We start from the raw sequence: 23,648 nt of genomic DNA on the forward strand, positions 1-23,648 counted from the left end.
ACCACACTGTTCGACCATGTGTTACTGTTCTACCACACTGTTCGACCATGTGTTACTGTTCTACCACACTGTTCGACCATGTGTTACTGTTCTACCACACTGTTCGACCATGTGTTACTGTTCTACCACACTGTTCTACCATGTGTTACTGTTCTACCATGTGTTACTGTTCTACCATGTGTTACTGTTCTACCACACTGTTCGACCATGTGTTACTGTTCTACCATGTGTTACTGTTCTATCACACTGTTCTACCATGTGTTACTGTTCTATCACACTGTTCTACCATGTGTTACTGTTCTACCATGTGTTACTGTTCTATCACACTGTTCTACCATGTGTTACTGTTCTATCACACTGTTCTACCATGTGTTACTGTTCTATCACACTGTTCTACCATGTGTTACTGTTCTACCACACTGTTCTACCATGTGTTACTGTTCTATCACACTGTTCTACCATGTGTTACTGTTCTATCACACTGTTCTACCATGTGTTACTGTTCTATCACACTGTTCTACCATGTGTTACTGTTCTACCACACTGTTCTACCATGTGTTACTGTTCTATCACACTGTTCTACCATGTGTTACTGTTCTATCACACTGTTCTACCATGTGTTACTGTTCTACCACACTGTTCTACCATGTGTTACTGTTCTACCATGTGTTACTGTTCTACCATGTGTTACTGTTCGACCATGTGTTACTGTTCGACCATGTGTTACTGTTCGACCATGTGTTACTGTTCGACCACACTGTTCGACCATGTGCTACTGGTCTACCATGTGTTACTGTTCTACCACACTGTTCGACCATGTGTTACTGTTCTACCACACTGTTCTACCATGTGTTACTGTTCTACCACACTGTTCTACCATGTTTTACTGTTCTACCACACTGTTCTACCATGTGTTACTGTTCTACCACACTGTTCTACCATGTGTTACTGTTCTACCACACTGTTCTACCATGTGTTACTGTTCTACCACACTGTTCTACCATGTGTTACTGTTCTACCACACTGTTCTACCATGTGTTACTGTTCTACCACACTGTTCTACCACACTGTTCTACCACACTGTTCTACCACACTGTTCTACCACACTGTTCTACCACACTGTTCTACCACGTGTTACTGTTCTACCACACTGTTCGACCACGTGCTACTGTTCGACCATGTGTTACTGTTCTACCACACTGTTCGACCATGTGTTACTGTCTACCACACTGTTCTACCACACTGTTCGACCATGTGTTACTGTCTACCACACTGTTCTACCATGTGTTACTGTTCTACCACACTGTTCGACCATGTGTTACTGTTCTACCATGTGTTACTGTTCTATCACACTGTTCTACCATGTGTTACTGTTCTACCATGTGTTACTGTTCTACCATGTGTTACTATTGTAAAGTGGTTGTTCCACTGGATATTAGGTAATGCACCATTTGTGTGTAGGCTGCTTCTACAATGTATGTCAATGTTCTACCACATTGTTCGACCATGTGTTACTGTTCTACCACACTGTTCTACCATGTGTTACTGTTCTACCATGTGTTACTGTTCTACCACACTGTTCTCCCATGTGTTACTGTTCTACCACACTGTTCTACCATGTGTTACTGTTCTACCACACTGTTCTACCATGTGTTACTGTTCTACCATGTGTTACTGTTCTACCACACTGTTCTCCCATGTGTTACTGTTCTATCACACTGTTCTACCATGTGTTACTGTTCTATCACACTGTTCTACCATGCGTTACTGTTCTACCATGTTACTGTTCTACCATGTGTTACTGTCCTACCACACTGTTCTACCACGTGTTACTGTTTTACCATGTTACTGTTCTACCATGTGTTACTGTTCTACCACACTGTTCGACCATGTGTTACTGTTTTACCACACTGTTCGACCATGTGTTACTGTTCTACCACACTGTTCGACCATGTGTTACTGTTCTACCACACTGTTCGACCATGTGTTACTGTTCTACCACACTGTTCGACCATGTGTTACTGTTCTACCACACTGTTCGACCATGTGTTACTGTTCTACCACACTGTTCTACCATGTGTTACTGTTCTATCACACTTTTCTACCATGTGTTACTGTTCTATCACATTGTTCTACCATGTGTTACTGTTCTACCATGTGTTACTGTTCTACCATGTGTTACTGTTCTACCATGTGTTACTGTTCTACCATGTGTTACTGTTCTACCACACTGTTCTACCATGTGTTACTGTTCTACCACACTGTTCGACCATGTGTTACTGTTCTACCATGTGTTACTGTTCTATCACACTGTTCTACCATGTGTTACTGTTCTATCACACTGTTCTACCATGTGTTACTGTTCTATCACACTGTTCTACCATGTGTTACTGTTCTATCACACTGTTCTACCATGTGTTACTGTTCTATCACACTGTTCTACCATGTGTTACTGTTCTATCACACTGTTCTACCATGTGTTACTGTTCTATCACACTGTTCTACCATGTGTTACTGTTCTATCACACTGTTCTACCATGTGTTACTGTTCTATCACACTGTTCTACCATGTGTTACTGTTCTATCACACTGTTCTACCATGTGTTACTGTTCTATCACACTGTTCTACCATGTGTTACTGTTCTATCACACTGTTCTACCATGTGTTACTGTTCTACCATGTGTTACTGTTCGACCATGTGTTACTGTTCTACCATGTGTTACTGTTCGACCATGTGTTACTGTTCGACCACACTGTTCGACCATGTGCTACTGGTCTACCATGTGTTACTGTTCTACCACACTGTTCGACCATGTGTTACTGTTCTACCACACTGTTCTACCATGTGTTACTGTTCTACCACACTGTTCTACCATGTTTTACTGTTCTACCACACTGTTCTACCATGTGTTACTGTTCTACCACACTGTTCTACCATGTGTTACTGTTCTACCACACTGTTCTACCATGTGTTACTGTTCTACCACACTGTTCTACCATGTGTTACTGTTCTACCACACTCTTCTACCACACTGTTCTACCACACTGTTCTACCACACTGTTCTACCACACTGTTCTACCACACTGTTCTACCACACTGTTCTACCACGTGTTACTGTTCTACCACACTGTTCGACCACGTGCTACTGTTCGACCATGTGTTACTGTCTACCACACTGTTCTACCATGTGTTACTGTTCTACCACACTGTTCGACCATGTGTTACTGTTCTACCATGTGTTACTGTTCTATCACACTGTTCTACCATGTGTTACTGTTCTACCATGTGTTACTGTTCTACCATGTGTTACTATTGTTGTTCCACTGATATTATGTTGCACCAATGTAAGTCGCTCTGTGCGTCTGCTAGACTCAAATGTTGTCAATGTTCTACCACATTGTTCGACCATGTGTTACTGTTCTACCACACTGTTCTACCATGTGTTACTGTTCTACCATGTGTTACTGTTCTACCACACTGTTCTACCATGTGTTACTGTTCTACCACACTGTTCTACCATGTGTTACTGTTCTACCACACTGTTCTACCATGTGTTACTGTTCTACCACACTGTTCTACCATGTGTTACTGTTCTACCATGTGTTACTGTTCTACCATGTGTTACTGTTCTACCATGTGTTACTGTTCTACCACACTGTTCTACCATGTGTTACTGTTCTACCATGTGTTACTGTTCTATCACACTGTTCTACCATGTGTTACTGTTCTACCATGTGTTACTGTTCTACCATGTGTTACTGTTCTACCATGTGTTACTGTTCTACCACACTGTTCTACCATACTGTTCTACCATGTCTTACTGTTCTACCATGTGTTACTGTTCTACCATGTGTTACCGTTCTATCACACTGTTCGACCATGTGTTACTGTTCTACCATGTCACTGTTCTACCACACTGTTCTACCATGTGTTACTGTTCTACCATGTGTTACTGTTCTACCACACTGTTCTACCATGTGTTACTGTTCTACCACACTGTTCTACCATGTGTTACTGTTCTACCACACTGTTCTACCATGTGTTACTGTTCTATCACACTGTTCTACCATGTGTTACTGTTCTACCATGTGTTACTGTTCTACCATGTGTTACTGTTCTACCACACTGTTCGACCATGTGTTACTGTTCTACCATGTGTTACTGTTCTACCACACTGTTCTACCATGTGTTACTGTTCTACCATGTGTTACTGTTCTATCACACTGTTCTACCATGTGTTACTGTTCTACCATGTGTTACTGTTCTATCACACTGTTCTACCATGTGTTACTGTTCTATCACACTGTTCTACCATGTGTTACTGTTCTACCATGTGTTACTGTTCTACCACACTGTTCTACCATGTGTTACTGTTCTACCATGTGTTACTGTTCTACCATGTGTTACTGTTCTACCACACTGTCCTACCACGCGTTACTGTTCCACCACGCTGCTGTACCACGCGTTACTGTTCCACCACGCTGTTGTACCACGCGTTACTGTTCCACCACGCTGTTGTACCATGTGTTACTGTTCCACCACGCTGTTGTACCACGCGTTACTGTTCCACCACGCTGTTGTACCACGCGTTACTGTTCCACCACGCTGTTGTACCACGCGTTACTGTTCCACCACGCTGTTGTACCACGCGTTACTGTTCCACCACGCTGTTGTACCACGCGTTACTGTTCCACCACGGCGTTACTGTTCCACCACGCTGTTGTACCACGCGTTACTGTTCCACCACGCTGTTGTACCACGCGTTACTGTTCTACCACGCTGTTGTACCACCGCGTTACTGTTCTACCACGCTGTTGTACCATGCGTTACTGTTCCACCACGCTGTTGTACCACGTGTTACTGTTCTACCACGCTGTTCTACCACGTGTTACTGTTCTACCACACTGTTTGTACCACGTGTTACTGTTTGTACCACGTGTTACTGTTTGTACCACGTGTTACTGTTCTACCATGTGTTACTGTTCTACCATGTGTTACTGTTCTATCACACTGTTCTACCATGTGTTACTGTTCTATCACACTGTTCTACCATGTGTTACTGTTCTACCATGTGTTACTGTTCTATCACACTGTTCTACCATGTGTTACTGTTCTATCACACTGTTCTACCATGTGTTACTGTTCTATCACACTGTTCTACCATGTGTTACTGTCCACACTGTTCTACCATGTGTTACTGTTCTATCATTGCACTGTTCTACCATGTGTTACTGTTCTATCACACTGTTCTACCATGTGTTACTGTTCTATCACACTGTTCTACCATGTGTTACTGTTCTATCACACTGTTCTACCATGTGTTACTGTTCTATCACACTGTTCTACCATGTGTTACTGTTCTATCACACTGTTCTACCATGTGTTACTGTTCTATCACACTGTTCTACCATGTGTTACTGTTCTATCACACTGTTCTACCATGTGTTACTGTTCTATCACACTGTTCTACCATGTGTTACTGTTCTACCATGTGTTACTGTTCGACCATGTGTTACTGTTCGACCATGTGTTACTGTTCGACCACACTGTTCGACCATGTGCTACTGGTCTACCATGTGTTACTGTTCTACCACACTGTTCGACCATGTGTTACTGTTCTACCACACTGTTCTACCATGTGTTACTGTTCTACCACACTGTTCTACCATGTTTTACTGTTCTACCACACTGTTCTACCATGTGTTACTGTTCTACCACACTGTTCTACCATGTGTTACTGTTCTACCACACTGTTCTACCATGTGTTACTGTTCTACCACACTGTTCTACCATGTGTTACACTTCTACCACACTCTTCTACCACACTGTTCTACCACACTGTTCTACCACACTGTTCTACCACACTGTTCTACCACACTGTTCTACCACACTGTTCTACCACGTGTTACTGTTCTACCACACTGTTCGACCACGTGCTACTGTTCGACCATGTGTTACTGTTCTACCACACTGTTCTACCATGTGTTACTGTTCTACCACACTGTTCGACCATGTGTTACTGTTCTACCATGTGTTACTGTTCTATCACACTGTTCTACCATGTGTTACTGTTCTACCAGGTTACTGTTCTACCATGTGTTACTGTTTTTGTAACCACGCTGCTAAATGACTAATGTAAATGTCATGTTCTACCACATTGTTCGACCATGTGTTACTGTTCTACCACACTGTTCTACCATGTGTTACTGTTCGACCATGTGTTACTGTTCTACCACCTGTTCCCCATGTGTTACTGTTCTACCACACTGTTCTACCATGTGTTACTGTTCTACCACACTGTTCTACCATGTGTTACTGTTCTACCACACTGTTCTACCATGTGTTACTGTTCTACCATGTGTTACTGTTCTACCATGTGTTACTGTTCTACCATGTGTTACTGTTCTACCACACTGTTCTACCATGTGTTACTGTTCTACCATGTGTTACTGTTCTATCACACTGTTCTACCATGTGTTACTGTTCTACCATGTGTTACTGTTCTACCATGTGTTACTGTTCTACCATGTGTTACTGTTCTACCACACTGTTCGACCATGTGTTACTGTTCTACCATGTGTTACTGTTCTACCATGTGTTACTGTTCTACCATGTGTTACCGTTCTACCACACTGTTCGACCATGTGTTACTGTTCTACCACACTGTTCTACCACACTGTTCTACCATGTGTTACTGTTCTACCATGTGTTACTGTTCTACCACACTGTTCTCCCATGTGTTACTGTTCTACCACACTGTTCTACCATGTGTTACTGTTCTACCACACTGTTCTACCATGTGTTACTGTTCTACCACACTGTTCTACCATGTGTTACTGTTCTACCATGTGTTACTGTTCTACCATGTGTTACTGTTCTACCACACTGTTCGACCATGTGTTACTGTTCTACCATGTGTTACTGTTCTACCACACTGTTCGACCATGTGTTACTGTTCTACCATGTGTTACTGTTCTATCACACTGTTCTACCATGTGTTACTGTTCTACCATGTGTTACTGTTCTACCACACTGTTCTACCATGTGTTACTGTTCTATCACACTGTTCTACCATGTGTTACTGTTCTACCATGTGTTACTGTTCTACCATGTGTTACTGTTCTACCATGTGTTACTGTTCTACCATGTGTTACTGTTCTACCACACTGTCCTACCACGCTGTTCTACCACGCGTTACTGTTCCACCACGCTGCTGTACCACGCGTTACTGTTCCACCACGCTGCTGTACCACGCGTTACTGTTCCACCACGCTGTTGTACCACGCGTTACTGTTCCACCACGCGTTACTGTTCCACCACGCTGTTGTACCACGCGTTACTGTTCCACCACGCTGTTGTACCACGCGTTACTGTTCCACCACGCTGTTGTACCACGCGTTACTGTTCCACCACGCTGTTGTACCACGCGTTACTGTTCCACCACGCTGTTGTACCACGCGTTACTGTTCCACCACGCTGTTGTACCACGCGTTACTGTTCCACCACGCTGTTGTACCACGCGTTACTGTTCCACGCTGTTGTACCACGCGTTACTGTTCCACCACGCTGTTGTACCACGCGTTACTGTTCTACCACACTGTTTGTACCACGTGTTACTGTTTGTACCACGTGTTACTGTTTGTACCACGTGTTACTGTTTCTACCACGTGTTACTGTTTCTACCACGTGTTACTGTTTCTACCACGTGTTACTGTTTCTACCACGTGTTACTGTTTCTACCACGTGTTACTGTTTCTACCACGTGTTACTGTTTCTACCACGTGTTACTGTTTCTACCACGTGTTACTGTTTCTACCACGTGTTACTGTTAACTAGGAGCAAGCAGTCAGGGATTAGCAGTTAGAGGAGAGACCCAGGGGTGGCCAACCCTGGTCCTAGAGCACAGGAGGTTGGTGGCACCTTAATTGGGGAGGACAGGCTCGTGGTAATGACTGGAGAGGAATGGTATCAAACACATGGTTTCTATGTGCTTGATGCCTAGAGGTTTTCATTTCAGCACTGCACTTACACGCCTGATTCAGTCTTCCATCTAGAATCACAATTTGCTGAATCAGGTGTGTTGGTGCTGGGCTGGAACATAACCTCACAGGGGGTGCAAGGTTCTCTAGGACCAGGGCTGGCCAGCACTCCCTCCATTATTCTCACTCTAGAGTACATTCCCATGGTAGGTTCCTACATCAGAAACCCAGGGTCTATGTTACAACAGAAAACAGACAGAACAAAAAGGAAAGAAATAAAGAGCATCACCTTATCCGTAACCTCATCAACCTGGAAGAGAACCAAAAGTTCTTTGACCTCACATGGCTTGGGGTCAAAGGTTACAGGAAGTGGTGTCATGAGTGATTACTTTAACTCTAGAGGAATGCTAGGGTTCCCCACTTAAGTAGTGGCTCATGTTTTTAACTTAGTGAAGAAATACAAAATAATCAAGTTGTATAATTGTACAGAATCATTTAGCCTTTGAAAAGAAACCGAGTGAAAGCGTTCCCTAGCAGCATTATCACATCTTTAAGTAAACATTCCACTACTTTCCTCTTCATTTGTACTGCCAAAAGTATTGCTTCATTTCTAAACCCTGTCTGCTTTTCAATACCTACAGGACAACTGTCTGTCTGTCTCTTACAGGAAGATAAATCAATAATTCTGGAAAAATAAAAAACAGTCAAGTTAGCAGGAAGAGATCCATTATTTATCTTACATTTTACAACATTTTCACCCACTGAAAACAAATGTGTGTCCCCCAAATGGTACCCCATTCTCTATATAGTGCACTAATTTGACCAGGGCTCATAGGGTTCTGTTCAAAAGCAGTGCAGTATATAGGAAACAGGGTGCCATTTGGGACACACCCTGGGCTTGCTGTGTTTGCTGCAGGACTGACCTTGGTGAGATACTCCCTCATGACCTGGATGAAGTATGGCATGGCAAAGTCCATGATGTTGTGTCTCCAGGCCAGCTCCAGCACCACGTCAGGGTGCAGCAGGTCATAGGAGGCAAACAGACAGGCAGCGAAACACTCCTTCCTGCCCTCCTCCAGGAACCACTGCAGCAGGGTCTCAGCCAGCTCTGCATCCTTAGACTCGGCAGCATACAGCATTGCATCCTGACGAACACACACAGGAAGAGGGGGCTTTATTGCCTGATTAATTGGTGGATTGATTTGGGATGGATTAAAAGATTGATTTGAAACTACAGCAGGGTGTCTGGAGCATCCAGCATCCCATCCTGAGACAGGCTGACAGGGGAAGGTATGGATATTTTTATTTGAAACTTTATTTAACTAGGCAAGTCAGTTAAGAACAAATTCTTATTTACAATGACGGTCTACCCCGGCCAAACCCTAACACGGACGATGCTGGGTCAATTGTGCGCCGCCCTATGGGACGCCGAATCACAGCCGGTTGTGAAATCGAACCAGTCTGTAGTGACGCCTGTAGAACTGCAATGCAGTACCTTAGACCGCTGCGCCACTCGGGAACATTTTGATTCTCATAGATGTTGCACCAGTGGTTACATACCATTGCAAAGCAGAAAAGCTACTGAGGAAAAAACTGAAGACACTTATTTCAACAGGTTGCAGTTGGCCAAATATATTCAATAGAATTTCCCTCCTACAAAGCGAAACAGTGTCCGCATCAGGCTATAGTCAGAGTAGAGTGAAATGTGAAAGGGTCCAACAACAAAAATGTTCAGTGCAAAAAGATGACAACCCTGTGCAGAGCAGTGTGTCTACATCCAGGCGTTGGTTTGGCAGGAACAGCTAGTATCTAAAATATTTACCTTGTATAATTTGTCCTTCTTGCAGAGTTCCACGCTCTGTCTCCAGCGGTTGTTGCCTTTGTAGAGGTATGCTGCTATGCGTCTGAACTCAATCAACTCATGCTTCTCCAGTCTCTGGGCCAGAACAACGGTGTCAAAGTTACCATAGGCGTCGATCGATGCCCTCAGACCCTATAGACAACACAGGCAGACAAATCAGGCTCAGAGTCTATGGACAAAAACACACACTCAGTACACACACAACTCACTCACCTGGTAGTCCTCCTCCTCTGTCAGTAGGTTATTGAGGGCCTCGTTGACTCCCTTGTTGTTGTGACTCTGGACTGACCGCAGGTAAGGCTTTACCAACTTCAACTGCTTCATCTGGAGACAGACGTCACATTATTTGGTCTTGTGTTTATGCTAAATTTGCAGCGTTCTATTGTGCTATTACGTTTATTTTTTATTTACATTCATTCAAGTTCTGGTTTAAATGACTGTTTTTTTGATTGATTACCTTGGTGAAGTATGTGACCGCCCGGCTGTGGTCTAACCGTGGTGACAATATGGTCAGAAGGTCGTTTGACAGCAGAGGTTTGTAATCCAGGTAAAAGGAAAGGGATTTGTGGTACAGCTCCACATTGGCCACCTAGAAAGAGTCATACAACACAATGAAGTTCCTTGTGAAGAGAGGTGAAAGAACTAGAAAATGAGAGCGATTGGCTATAGTTGTGGTTAGTACACTTTTAGCCCTTCAGTGAGGTTCTCAACTGTTTTGTGAGAGAGGGCTGAGGAGGTCATGTTACCTTGGCGATGATGTCCTTGAACTGCACCTCCTTCCATGCGTCAGTAGGGTGTGACATCATCGTGAGGACAGCATTGTCATACTCCTCGTATTTATCATACAGAAACACTAGCTCCGCCCACAGGTGGGACTGCTCCGCCGCTCGCAGCACCTGATTGGAAAACCGCAGGAAGTGAGGTAACAGACATGACCGATATGGGAGAGAGAAATATTTACTTCCAATAAATATTTTCAGAGCCACACATACATCACACCTTAGGGATGTTGACACGGGACCAGAAGAGTTCCAGATGTTCTCTCATCTTCTGGGGTTTGAATTTGGAGTAGAGGATGGCCAGCTCTGTGAACATGCCCATGTGAGCACGCTCCAAACCCAATGCTGCCTCCAACAGGGCTATCAGCTCCTCATAGTAGCCCCGGTCCTGATACACAGAGACACAAACGTGAGTTAACCACAACACTTAGATACTGTAGACACCTGAACTATCTGAAAACATCTGACAGTAAACTATGGAGGGCCTCATCAGGTGAATGATAAAGGGTATTTACCTGATAGTCACTGATGAGCTCCTCCAGTTCATCAGCGTGGATGACGATGTGAAGACCACAGATCTGAGCCAACCGAAACTCCTCCCCAGCCACACACGCAAAACACACCTGGGGGTGAGAAAGAAAGAAGTCATGATACACAGCCCAACAAATAGAGCTTCCATCTCGCTCTTCCACATAGAGCAGAATGTGTGTAGAAATGTTAAGGTGTACCTCCTTCCAGGTGCGTGTGCTGTTGGCTTTCCTGGCGCTGTCCACAGCAGCCTGGTACTCTCCTAGGTGTACCAGCGTGGACGCCAGGCGGGCAAAGTTGGACACATTATTATACAGCAGCTTAGCAGCATCATTCATGCCCTCCTCAAAACACCTATCTCCCACCTGGATGAGGAGAAGAAGAGGGTGGAGTGGAGAGGGAGAAAGAGGAGTTGAGACGAAGGGTCTCAGTGACCAAACGTTGCATGTTAATATAGAGTGCCTTCGGAAAGTATTCAGACCCCTTGACTTTTTCCACATTTTGTTACTTGACAGCCTTATTCTAAAATGGATTAAATAAAAAAAAATTAAAAAGTGTAAAAAAAAAAAAAAAAAACTCTGCAATATACACAAACACAATACCCCATAATGACAAAGCAAAAATAGGTTTAGACTTTTGCAAATTTATCAAAAATACAAAACAGAAATACTTATATAAATAAAGTATTCAGACCCTTTGCTATGACACTAAATTGAGCTCAGGTGCATCCTGTTTCCATTGATTATCCTTGAGATATTTCTACAACTTAATTCTTATTTGGAGTCCACCAGTGGTAGATTCAATTGATTGGACATGATTTGGAAAGGCACACACCTGTCTATATAAAAAGGTCAGACAGTTGATAGTGCATTTCAGAGCAAAAACCAAGCCATGTGGTCGAAGCAATTGTCCGTAGAGCTCCGAGATAGGATTGTGTCAAGGCACAGATCTGGGGAAGGGTACCAAAATATTTCTGCAGCATTGAAGGTCCCCAAGAACACAGTGGCCTCCATCAATCTTAAATGGAAGATGTTTGGAACCACCAAGACTCTTCCTAGAGTTGGCCGCCCATCCAAACTGAGCAATCGGGGGAGAAGGGCCTTGGTCGGGGAGGTGAACGAGAACCCGATGGTCACACTGACAGTGCTCCAGAGTTCCTCTGTGGAGATGGGTGAACCTTCCAGAAGGACAACCATCTCTGCAGCCCTCCACCGCCTTTATGGTAGAGTGGCCAGACTCTCAGACCATTAGAAACAAGATTCTCTGGTCTGATGAAACCAAGATTGAACTCTTTGGCCTGAATGCCAAGCGTCACATCTGGAGGAAACATGGCACCATCCCTACGGTGAAGCATGGTGGTGGCAGCATCATGTGGGGGGTTCAGCTGCAGGGACTGGGAGACTAGTCAGGATCGAGGCAAAGATGAACGGAGCCAAGTACAGAGAGATCATTGATGAAGTCCTGAGCGACCTGGAGCAGGTTCTCAGACTGGGGAGAGGGTTCACCTTCCAACAGGACAACGACCCTAAGCACACAGCCAAGACAGTGGCTTCGGGACAAGTCTCTGAATGTCCTTGAGTGGCCCAGCTACAGCCTGGACTTGAACCCGATCAAACATCACTGGAGAGACCTGAAAATAGCTGTGCAGCAACGCTTGAGAGGATATGCTGAGAAGAATGGGAGAAACTCCCAAATACAGGTGTGCCAAGCTTGTAGCGTCATACCCAAGAAGACTCGATGCTGTAATCGCTGCCAAAGGTGCTTCAACAAAGTATTGAGTAAAGGGTCTGAATACTTATTTAAATGTGATCGGTTTAAAAAATAATAATTGCAAACAATTCTAAAAACTGTTTTTTGGTTTGTCATTATGGGGTATTATGTGTAGATAGACGAGAAAAAAAAACAATTTAATCTATTTTAAAATAAGGCTATAATGTAACAAAATGTGGAAAAAGTCAAGCGGTCTGAATACTTTCCTTAGGCACTGTATATGCATTTTGTACGTATTTGACACCTTTACCTGTTGTATATGGGCATTGTTAGGGCCGCTAACAAACTCATCTAGTTCGGCCAGTCTGCCAGTTTTAGCCAGAGCAAAGATGAGTTCTGTCTCTACGTACGACTCCCGGGCCTTCTTACGAGCCATCTGAAGGAACTTCACCAGATCCTCCCAGTTATCTACAATGCACACATCATACATTACATACACACAAACATCATACACTACATGACCAAAAGTATGTGGACACCTGCTTGTCGAACATCTCATTCCAAAATCATGGAGTTGGTCCCAACTTTGCTGCTATAACAGCCTCCACTATTCTGGGAAGGCTTTCCACTAGATGTTTGAACATTGCTGCGGGGACTTGCTTCCATTCAGCAACAAGAGCATTAGTGAGGTCGGGCACTGATGTTGGGTGATTAGGCCTGGTTCAAAGTGGACATTCCAATTCATCATAAAGGTCTTCGATGGGGTTGAGGTCAGGGCTCTGTGCAGGCCAGTCAAGTTCTGCCACACCGATCTCAACAAACCATTTCTGTATGGACCTCGCTTTGTGCACAGGGGCACTGTCATGCTGAAACAGGAAAGGGCCTTCCCCAAACTGTTGCCACAAAGTTTGAAGCACAGAATCATCTAGAATTTTATTGTATGCTGTAGCGTTAAGATTTCCCTAGCCCGAACCACAAAAACCAGCCCCAGACTATTATTCCTCTTCCACCAAACTTTACAGTTGGTAATATGCATTCAGGCAGGTAGCGTTCTCCTAGCATCCTTTAAACCCATGTCATGACGTTGGCCTGTGGGTAAGGTTTATGACCCCCCCATAAATACCTTTCTCCCTTCCCCTCTCTCTCCGACTCTACTGAAGGACTCTCGAATAGCCTTCGTTAAACATAGAGAGTCTGGGAACATCAAACAAGTGGGGGGAAAGGAACCATATTTCGGTAATAGAACCAGTTGAAAATATACATTGGTACTTAATGTATATGATATCTGTTCGGTTGTCATCTGAGACATTATGACTGATGACAGGACGACAAACTGTATCTGGGAAAGTCTACACATTCTAGTTATCAGATTCACATGGAATTGTTGTGCAATTTAAATGTTTGATATTGAAACTGTTTGTTTGAAGATTAAAATGTAATTTTAGCTTCCAAATGAGAGAATTGGGTTTTCATAAGGTTAGAGCCCTGCTCAATCAGTGGCCCGCCCCTGTGAAGAGACATAGGTTATAAACTATGAAACACACCCTTCTCCCCCTCCACTATATAAGCCCTTGACGAAAATGTAACCTTCTGTTCCGGGTACATTAGGGCGACGGTCCGATGTCAGAAGGATTCAGATAATAACTATAGAACGATGCCAACCTCAGCGTGAGCTTTGGTTGCGAATGGTATGAACTTTGAACTCTTATTCACTACAGAAGCGATACCTCCTAGCTGTTGATTCAGCAGTGGCCGCTGTAAACGTGGGCTAGGAAGGACGACGTATACAGTCTAACACACAACAAGGATACTACAACGTATCCAATTTACCACCAGAGACATTCTTCCGAGGACAGGAAGATCTCCGTGGGCCAGCATCTACGACCAATCTACCGAAGTGCAGCTCAGTAAATATTTATTGCATTTTCCTTTTCCAAATGGGCGGTAATTTAGAAGGCATAAGATACTGTATTTACGATAGCACAGCTTCTCCCTTTGTTCCTCAGTCTTCCCGCTCTTTCATTCAAGCCCAACCCCCTCTCTTTGTGTAACAAGCCATCATACAGGTTCCGTCCACCAAGGACGTTTTCTGTATGACATCATTTGCATTCTGTGTATATGTAATTCTGTGTGATTAGTTAGGTATTTAGGAAATAAATAATTAAACCCAATTTTGTATTGCTGATTCAACTTGTTAGCCAGGGTTCGTGAAGATAACCAAGAATTTACAACTTTCAGATGAGACTGAATAAGGTGACGATTAATATTGACTGCTATTGATGTAAAATATTACTAGGTCTTTCAAAGTTTATTTGGAAGATAACAGCTCTATAAACACTCTTTCGTGGTGCCCCGACTTTCTAGTTAATTACTTTTACATGATTAGCTCAATCAGGTAATATTAATTACAGAGAAAGAATTTTATAGAATAGCATGTCATATCACTTAATACGGCATAGCCAAAGACACGACACCCAGATTCGTCCGAATGCCGGATGGTGAAGCGGATTCATCACTCCATAGAACACGTTTCCACTGCTCCAGAGTCCAAAGGCGACGCTTGGCTTTGCACATGGTGATCTAAGACTTGTGTGCAGCTGCTCGGCCACGGAAACCCATTTCATGAAGCTCCTGACGAACAGTTCTTGTGCTGACGTTGCTTCCAGAGGCAGTTTGGAACTCGGTGGTTAGTGTATCTTAGCTATGGTGATGTGTTGTCTTACTGTTCTTGCTGGCCGCGCTGACCACCTCCATGTAGGCTGACGGGTCGTCAGCTTTGATGTAGGAGTCGATGGCCTCTTTAACCAGGTCTCTCTGGAGCTGGGCTCTGGCCAGCTGACTCCATACAGCAGCCTCATTACAACGCTCTGCAAACTCATAGGCTCTGTCCAGGTTACTGATATGCTCGATCAGAACCTAGAGACACAGGTGGACGGTATGGTTACGCTGTGTGAATGAGTAAATAGTACAAAGAAAAGTATTATTGGTATTAAATAGAGGGTACCATGATACAAATATTTGTAAGGAGCACAAAGAAAAGCAAAGCAAAGCATTATTGGTGCATTGAAATAAAGCAGATACAATGATTAGCTAAATATTTTGATCATCTTCAGACTCTTGTTTACCTGAATGGCAGAGGTGTTGACGTCAAACTTTTTGAAGATGGCGAAGGCCTCCTCGAAGAGCTCGTTGCTGATGGCGATGTTAGCGATATCTGGGGCGTCGTAGTTGTCTAGGCGGTTGATGTACTCCATCACACGCGTCCGGTCTGCCTTGATGGCCGTCAGAATCAACAGGTTCTGGAGGTTTCTGGGGGAGAAAAAGAAGATAAAGACGCTAGATAAAAGACATCAACTACAGGTATTAGTAGAACTTCTGAAATATTTTAGTCTTTTCAACCTCAAAGCTTAACTGTAGTGCCAAGTAGTGTGTGTGTGTGTGTGAGAGTGAGAGGAGAGAGAGAGACAGAGACAGAGAGAAAACGTGTGGTGACTGACCGGTGCTCGCTGAAGACTGAGTTGTCCAGTACGATCTTCTCCAGTAGTTCAATGAGCTCATTGGGCAGGTCAGCTGTCATAAAGGCCTTGACTGTCACCGACACCTCCTCTGGGTCCTGGGTCTCTGATAGAGCTGTCTGCACCACCTGGCAAACACAAGGAACAACACAGAGAACCACAGGTCAGAACACAAGGAAGTAGGTAAAACACAGTATACCAACACAGGGTTATCAGAGGGTATTCTACTGACCTGGTCTATGAGTTGGCGTCTAAAAGGGTTGTTCTCCTCTAGAACATTGGCCCATAGTTCTGGGTCTTTCCGTCTGACCAGGTAGCGAGCCTCACTCTTGAACAGGGAGTTCTCATTGCACACCTACAACAGAGCACAATGAAACCACATCAATCAATGCATCATAGTCGTGTGTGTGGGTGGGTGTACGAGCGTGCGTGCATGCTCAGACCTTGATAAGGTCCAGGTCACACTGGCCCCTCTCGTAGGCGACACAGGCGAGGTGGGGGTCTCTCTTCTCACAATACTTCCCCACTACAGTGCTGTCGTAGAAGGTGTTCTCCTTCAGGAAGCGCTCCGGGTTGTTGTTACTGTCTATGTAGATCTTAGCCAAGGCATTGTGGGTAGCCGGCTCCTCACAGCCCTCGTGGATACGAGACTCCAGCCACGGCAACAACAGCTTCAGTCTGGGGGACACACGCAAAATTTACTTCTGAGAACCCCTTTTGAAAACCTAAGTCACACACAATACTTGGACTTTGAAGCATTGCCTCACAGGGGGGAAAAGAGGCCTGAAAGACTAAATGTTGAGGAAGTACAGGAGCAGACAGTGTTGGAGACCATGTGTGTAAGTGGTGTGTCTGTACCTGTTCCTCTTCTCCACCTCTGCCACCAGCTCGTCTGTGGAGAACTGTCCTCTCACCACCATGATCAGGTTCTTAATGACATCTTCAGCACAGTCTACATCCAACAGACCTCCTATCACCACCGGCAGCCGGCTAGGGTTGACCTACACACATCAATGCGAGGCAATGACAGCAGAAAATATTTCTAGGATAGCTAATGCTATTGGTAAAACCAACAATAAGGTATCTTGACATGTTTCATCTTCCTTCCCTGCAGTGCTGTGTTCCTCCTCACTGTGCCTACTGCCAGACTGATGACTCTTACCTTTTGAACATAGATCTCAATGTACTTCTGCAGAGTGTTGCGGTAGAGGTAGAGAACCAGGTCATGGACAAAGTCAAAGCGGTCACACACTATGATCAGAGGCAGCTGGTCTGTCAGTTTAGCCTCCTAATGGGAGAGAAAGAGAGAGAGATTGTAGTCTGCTAGACTAACGACTGTGCTAAACGTTCCCCCAACCAACCCTGCTAGGGTCGCCCTGATACCTTGAGGAAGTTCTTGACCCTGTCCGGGTCATAACAGTTGCTCTCTCTACAGATGCGATCCACCTCCTTGATCTGTCCGGTCTTACAGGCCGCCTGGATGTATTTAAAATGGACGTCAGGGTCCTGGCTGAAGTTCACTATGGAACCCAGGAAGTAGAACACACCTGGGAGAGGAAGAACACCGTTTCACATTGGATAGGTTTCCTAGTTTCCCTGTGAATGCCGCCCAGGTAAACAAAAAGGGGTTATATGTATTATTGGGGCGATAGGAACATAAAGAGAGCACAGCAAAGGTAGGAGATGTACACCCCTCATAATCAGACTCAAGTACAATAAAATAACCTACAAGGAGTTTTACTAGGGCTTCTACAGTACATGGCTGATGAACCAAGTCTCAGGCACGAGAAAATATCATTTTAAAAGGCCCGCCTCTTGGCCCCGGAGAGAAAATGTTGCAGTTTTCAAGCTAATATCCTGCAATTCTACACATTTTGCCATGAGGCAGATAACACTACAGTTTGCAAGCTTAAATTACAGTGCATTCATGTAAAATAATTATAAAATGGGGAATAGTATTGAGTTGAACAATTTATAATTGGTGGAGTGCTGTGGATACCAATATCCCTGTGAGCCTCCCTGGCCCATGTTGCCCAGAGTTAAGAACATACATTGTAGATAATAATATTACATTGTATTACACACAAGCTGACTCGTTTTAAAACATAATAGGCCAGATCCAGACATACCCTCAAAGCTCTTGAAGGACTCGAAGAGATCCACCAGGGCATTTGTTCCCAGCTGCTCATGGTATTTAGACGCCACCTGGACACACAGCTGAAGGTTCTGTCGGATGTTGGCTGATAACATGGCCCGAAGACACTCTATAGAGTCCTCTACTGACAGGGCGCCAAAGAAGTTCACCAGCCACTGCAGGGAGAGAGGATAGGGTTACTACAACACACCCCACACAGGGGATACATTTAAAACACACCTACAGGTACATACCTCAGGGTTGAGCAGGTGTGTGTGTACGAGAGTCCTTTTGATGTCGAACAGGTCAGTGTAGTGTTCTAGAGCCCTCTGCAGCAGCCCAGCCTTCTCACACAGCTGGGCGATGTGGGCTCGGTCATAGTGAGTAAACATCTGGTTTCCCAGGATTGCATCAGCCACCTGGATACACACACAAGTTATAACAACGGACCAAGAGAAACATAACTGACATAATGAAAGGTGTGTGTGTTTACCTGGGGAGCATGGAGGAGGTTCATTTCCAGGAGGCGTGTCTGTAGGTGTCCCTCGGCTGGCTGGTTGTTCTTCAGAGCGTCCAATAGGAATGAGGTGCACTGCTGGATCAGACTGCCCTCCATGAACACATCCACTATCTACACCAATCAGGAGAGAGAGGGGACATCAGCAACCAACCACAGGAGAGAAAGAGGTAATCAAGTGTCACAGTGAGTACACTACTGGATCAGATTGCTCTCATTGTTCAACCCTAATACAACCTCTAGTGCCATAGACACTGTGGAGATCCCAAAACAATCGTTTAGGTATCATAAGTAATATGGTAATTGTGCCACTTTCTGATATGCTACGGTATACATTTTGAACCTCTCCAATCTGCTATACTTTAGTACCTAAGAGCTAAGGGTTAGAGGGGGATTTGCTCTCAAAGGAGCAGGTTCTAAGGAACCAACAGGAAGACAGTATAATATTAATTTGAAAGAATTCCATTCAGAATGTGGGAATCATCAGGTGGCATGAAATTACCTCTAAACTCATGATTCTAGGTGTATGTCCAAAAAGGCATCTTATTCCTTATATAGCGCACTAAGGTTGACCAGGGCCCATAGGGCTTTGGTTGAAAGTAGTGCACCATGTTGGGAATAGGCAACCTAAATCTGTGGTTGTGGGCAACTTGTACCCAGAGCCAGTTCAGACAGGGGGAAGGGAAAGTTGATATGCCCTTAAAAGGAGGAAGGCTCACTCAGTCAGAGAATTCCTGGCATTGCTCTCCCACATGGAATAACAAACCGGGAGGCTCCCACACTAGGCAGTGTGTGCGGGCGTGCGCGTCTGTGTGGGTGTTACCTGGTTGATGTTGGCCAGGGGCTCCTCATCTGCAACCAGCATCTGAGAGAACTGTAGACCCTGGTCTGGGCTGACCCGCATCACATTCCTCAACAGAAACACCCAGTCTGGAGAGTAGCCCACCTACACCAGGGAGAGAGAAGGGGAGAGGGAGGCTACATCACAACACCGTCATCTGATGAGACAAGCAGGAACCCATGCCAACTCTGTATTCATAGAGGAAAATGCAATGAGATACTATGAGAGTTGTGCATCCCAAATGGCACCATATTCCCTTCATAGTGCGCTACTGTTGACCAGGGAACTATACTGGGAATAGGGTGCAATTTGCAACACATCCAAAGAGATGTCCATCCACTCTGGAAGTGAATTGTACCTTCTTGGCGTAAAGCACTATCTTCTGGAACTGTCCGGTCTCAGCGAAGCACTGGATCACCTTGCTGGGTACGTTGGCCCTGAGGTAGACGCTGAGGGCCAGAGTAGGATCTACTGCCTTAACCAGGTCACCAAGCTCCTCACAACACTCCAGCTACACACACACAGTACATCAACTGTAGCTATACTGCAATTTCAGGGTAAATATACAAAGGGAACAGATTGAAAGTCTCTATGGACCCTGTTAAAGGACTACTGTTTACATTGTCAGTGTGAGTGAGCATTGTACCCCCCCTTTCTAGCTCAGACTTTGCTGATAGCTACTTTATTGACAAAAAGTGTACTTACTATAACAGATGTGGTTGTCTCACCTAGCCATCTTAAGATGAATGCACTAACTGTAAGTCTCTCTGGATAAGAGCATCTGCTAAATGACTACCATGTGAATGTGGCAAAACTGTCCAATCCACAGCTCAATCTCCAGTCAGTCGTACCTTGTCCTCTTTCAGCCACTTCTCCAGCAGCTGCTTGCGTCCCTGCTGTAGCACGGGCCTGCACAGCTCCAGAGACTCAAACTTGTTGAGCTGGCCTTCGTCCAGCAGGATGCCAAAGTACTGAAGCAGGGGAGAGGCCTGGCCTGGCTGGCCTGGCACACTCTGGAATTTACGGATGGTCTCCGCTGTACGCAGGATACCCTGGAGGAGGAAGGAGAGGAAGAGGACAATATAGTGTTATTGTAGCTAAGCGTATAACAAAGCTAAGGAGAATATATTCAAAGACAATTGTCTCCTCTTAGGTTTGAAAAATTCCAGTAACTTTCCCCATATTCCCTGGTCTTCCAGAAATTCTGGTTGGGGGTTTCTGGATTTCCTGCTTTTTGCCTCCTTATTCTGGGAATCCTCCAACTGGAATTTCAGGAAAGTTACTAATTTTGCAACCCTCCTCCAGACCCAACAGATCACCTCCTCTCCCCTGACCCTGGGGTCTGACCTACCTTTGGTGTGGAGGCAGCCACCTTGGCAGCCTCGGAGTAGGAGCCCTGGGCGAACAGCGTGTTGAACTTCCTGGCAAACAACTCATCTGCTCCGGCCAGGTTAGAACGCATGGCCATCCTCAGGCCCAGGTCTGGGTTCTGCAGCACGTTGGTGGCATAGTTCACTATGTTCTCCTCCTCCACACACACTGACAACACCTGAGGGGGGATGCATCAAATTAATTGTCTACTACTGAACAAAGCCCTATTCAAAGTACAGCACAACATAAGGAATAGGCTGCAATTTGGTACACAGCCCAAATCAAATCAATCAACGGATGATTAACTCTGAATTGCTTGTTATGTGTATATGCTTACGCATGTATCCACTAAAAACAAAATAACTCTAGTGTTCCTGAAGTATACAGACGGTAAATCTGATGGGATTTAGAGGAGTTCTTACCTGTCCCTTCTTGTTAACCCCAATGATGCCGGAGGTGGGTTCGTGGGGGGCAGTGACGAAGATGGTCTCAGCGCTGATGCGGTTCATATAGATACACACTCCTGACTCCAGATCATACAGGTGGATGTAGCCATACTTAGTGATCAGGTAGATCACGCCATGCTTAGTGCCAATCTGAGGTCAGAATCATGGGGTACAGCTATTACACCCTGTGTATAGTCCAAAGACAACTATGGGTTCTCTTAGCAGTGTACAACACCAAGACAAATTCCTATCAACATTGTTGAACGGCAGTTAAGGTTTTTAATAGTTAAAGAAGCCTGAACCGAGAGGTGTGTGCAGGCAGGTTGCTGATAAGTGAATAAGGTAAGGGAAAACACCACCCGAACACAAACAGCTTCTGTTGTATTGGTTAAATACACAGAAAGAAAACCTCCCAGCCAACAGAGTCAGTCTGACCCTTCTGATATAGTGCACAACTCATTCATTTCATTCAGGCATTGTGAGAGCCACCCTTCCCTGCTGGGTCTTTAGGGGTCCTTACCTGCATGGCGACGGGGAAGTCTGTCTGCGCCTCGGGAGGGAAGAACACATCAACCGCCTTCTTGGTAAATGGCTGGTTCCCTGTAGCCGGATGACCCACCTCTATGATATGCATCTGGAACACAACACGACCACACATGTCAACATACTGACCGCATACTAACCACAGTAACATACTGACCGCAGTAACATACTGACCGCAGTAACATACTGACCGCAGTAACATACTGACCGCAGTAACATACTGACCGCAGTAACATACTGACCGCAGTAACATACTGACCGCAGTAACATATTGACCGCAGTAACATATTGACCGCAGTAACATATTGACCACAGTAACATACTGACCGCATACTAACCACAGTAACATACTGACCACACATGTCAACATACTGACCACACATGTCAACATACTGACCACACATGTCAACATACTGACCACACATGTCAACATACTGACTGCATACTAACCACACATGACCACAGTAACACACTAACCACACATGTCAACATACTGACCACAGTAACATTCTGACCACACATGTCAACATACTTGCCGCATACTAACCACACATGACCACAGTAACATACTAACCACAGTAACATACTAACCACAGTAACATACTAACCACAGTAACATACTAACCACAGTTTTTATTTTTATTATTTCACCTTTATTTAACCAGGTAGGCAAGTTGAGAACAAGTTCTCATTTACAATTGCGACCTGGCCGAGATAAAGCAAAGCAGTTCGACAACATACAAAAACAGAGTTACAGATGGGGTAAAACAACATACAATCAATGATACAGTAGAAAAAAAATAAGACTATATACAATGTGAGCAAATGATGTGAGATAAGGGAGGTAAAGGCAAAAAATGCCATGGTGGCAAAGTAAATAAAGTATAGCAAGTAAAACACTGGAATGGTAGATTTGTAGTTTGAAGAAAGTTCAAAGTTAAAATATAAATAATATGGTGCAAAGGAGCAAAATAAATAAAATAAATAAATACAGTAGGGGAAGAGGTAGTAGTTTGGGCTAAATTATAGATGGGCTATGTACAGGTGCAGTGATCTGGGAGCTGCTCTGATAGCTGGTGCTTAAAGCTAGTGAGGGAGATAAGCGTTTCCAGTTTCAGAGATGTTTGTAGTTCGTTCCAGTCATTGGCAGCAGAGAACTGGAAGGAGAGACGGCCAAAGGAGGAGTTGGCTTTAGGCGTGACCAGAGAGATATACCTGCTGGAGCGCGTGCTACAGGTGGGTGCTGCTATGGTGACCAGTGAGCGGAGATAAGGGGGGACTTTACCTAGCAGGGTCTTGTAGATGACCTGGAGCCAATGTGTTTGGCGACGATTATGAAGCGAAGGCCAGCCAACGAGAGCGTACAGGTCGCAATGGTGGGTGGTATATGGGGCTTTGGTGACAAAACGGATGGCACTGTGA

General features: G+C 44.7%; 1 protein-coding gene across 5 annotated transcripts in view; it reads right to left on the reverse strand.

Moving 5' to 3' along the window:
• The window catches only part of LOC106580423 (clathrin heavy chain 1), a 73,236-nt gene that overhangs the window by 36,501 nt on the left and 13,087 nt on the right, over positions 1–23,648 (reverse strand). For 4 of the 5 annotated variants that reach the window (XM_045703214.1, XM_045703215.1, XM_045703213.1 and 1 more), the window contains 26 exons: positions 22,204–22,317; positions 21,660–21,833; positions 21,218–21,415; positions 20,718–20,918; positions 20,225–20,377; positions 19,849–19,971; positions 19,002–19,139; positions 18,763–18,927; positions 18,504–18,684; positions 17,758–17,921; positions 17,537–17,662; positions 17,233–17,375; positions 16,818–17,052; positions 16,607–16,729; positions 16,357–16,502; positions 15,985–16,168; positions 15,583–15,775; positions 13,170–13,327; positions 11,350–11,514; positions 11,137–11,244; positions 10,842–11,009; positions 10,589–10,738; positions 10,300–10,431; positions 10,056–10,166; positions 9,804–9,974; positions 8,905–9,126 (listed from right to left, as the gene is read on the reverse strand). In XM_045703214.1, coding sequence (XP_045559170.1) covers positions 8,905–9,126; positions 9,804–9,974; positions 10,056–10,166; positions 10,300–10,431; positions 10,589–10,738; positions 10,842–11,009; positions 11,137–11,244; positions 11,350–11,514; positions 13,170–13,327; positions 15,583–15,775; positions 15,985–16,168; positions 16,357–16,502; positions 16,607–16,729; positions 16,818–17,052; positions 17,233–17,375; positions 17,537–17,662; positions 17,758–17,921; positions 18,504–18,684; positions 18,763–18,927; positions 19,002–19,139; positions 19,849–19,971; positions 20,225–20,377; positions 20,718–20,918; positions 21,218–21,415; positions 21,660–21,833; positions 22,204–22,317 — 4,146 coding nt within the window. Of the gene's footprint in view, positions 1–8,180; positions 8,292–8,904; positions 9,127–9,803; positions 9,975–10,055; positions 10,167–10,299; positions 10,432–10,588; positions 10,739–10,841; positions 11,010–11,136; positions 11,245–11,349; positions 11,515–13,169; positions 13,328–15,582; positions 15,776–15,984; positions 16,169–16,356; positions 16,503–16,606; positions 16,730–16,817; positions 17,053–17,232; positions 17,376–17,536; positions 17,663–17,757; positions 17,922–18,503; positions 18,685–18,762; positions 18,928–19,001; positions 19,140–19,848; positions 19,972–20,224; positions 20,378–20,717; positions 20,919–21,217; positions 21,416–21,659; positions 21,834–22,203; positions 22,318–23,648 lie in introns of those variants that run through there. The other variant, XM_014161465.2, reaches the window with a different exon arrangement.

Source organism: Salmo salar, chromosome ssa20, assembly GCF_905237065.1.
Source record: "Salmo salar chromosome ssa20, Ssal_v3.1, whole genome shotgun sequence".
Taxonomy (NCBI): domain Eukaryota; kingdom Metazoa; phylum Chordata; class Actinopteri; order Salmoniformes; family Salmonidae; genus Salmo; species Salmo salar.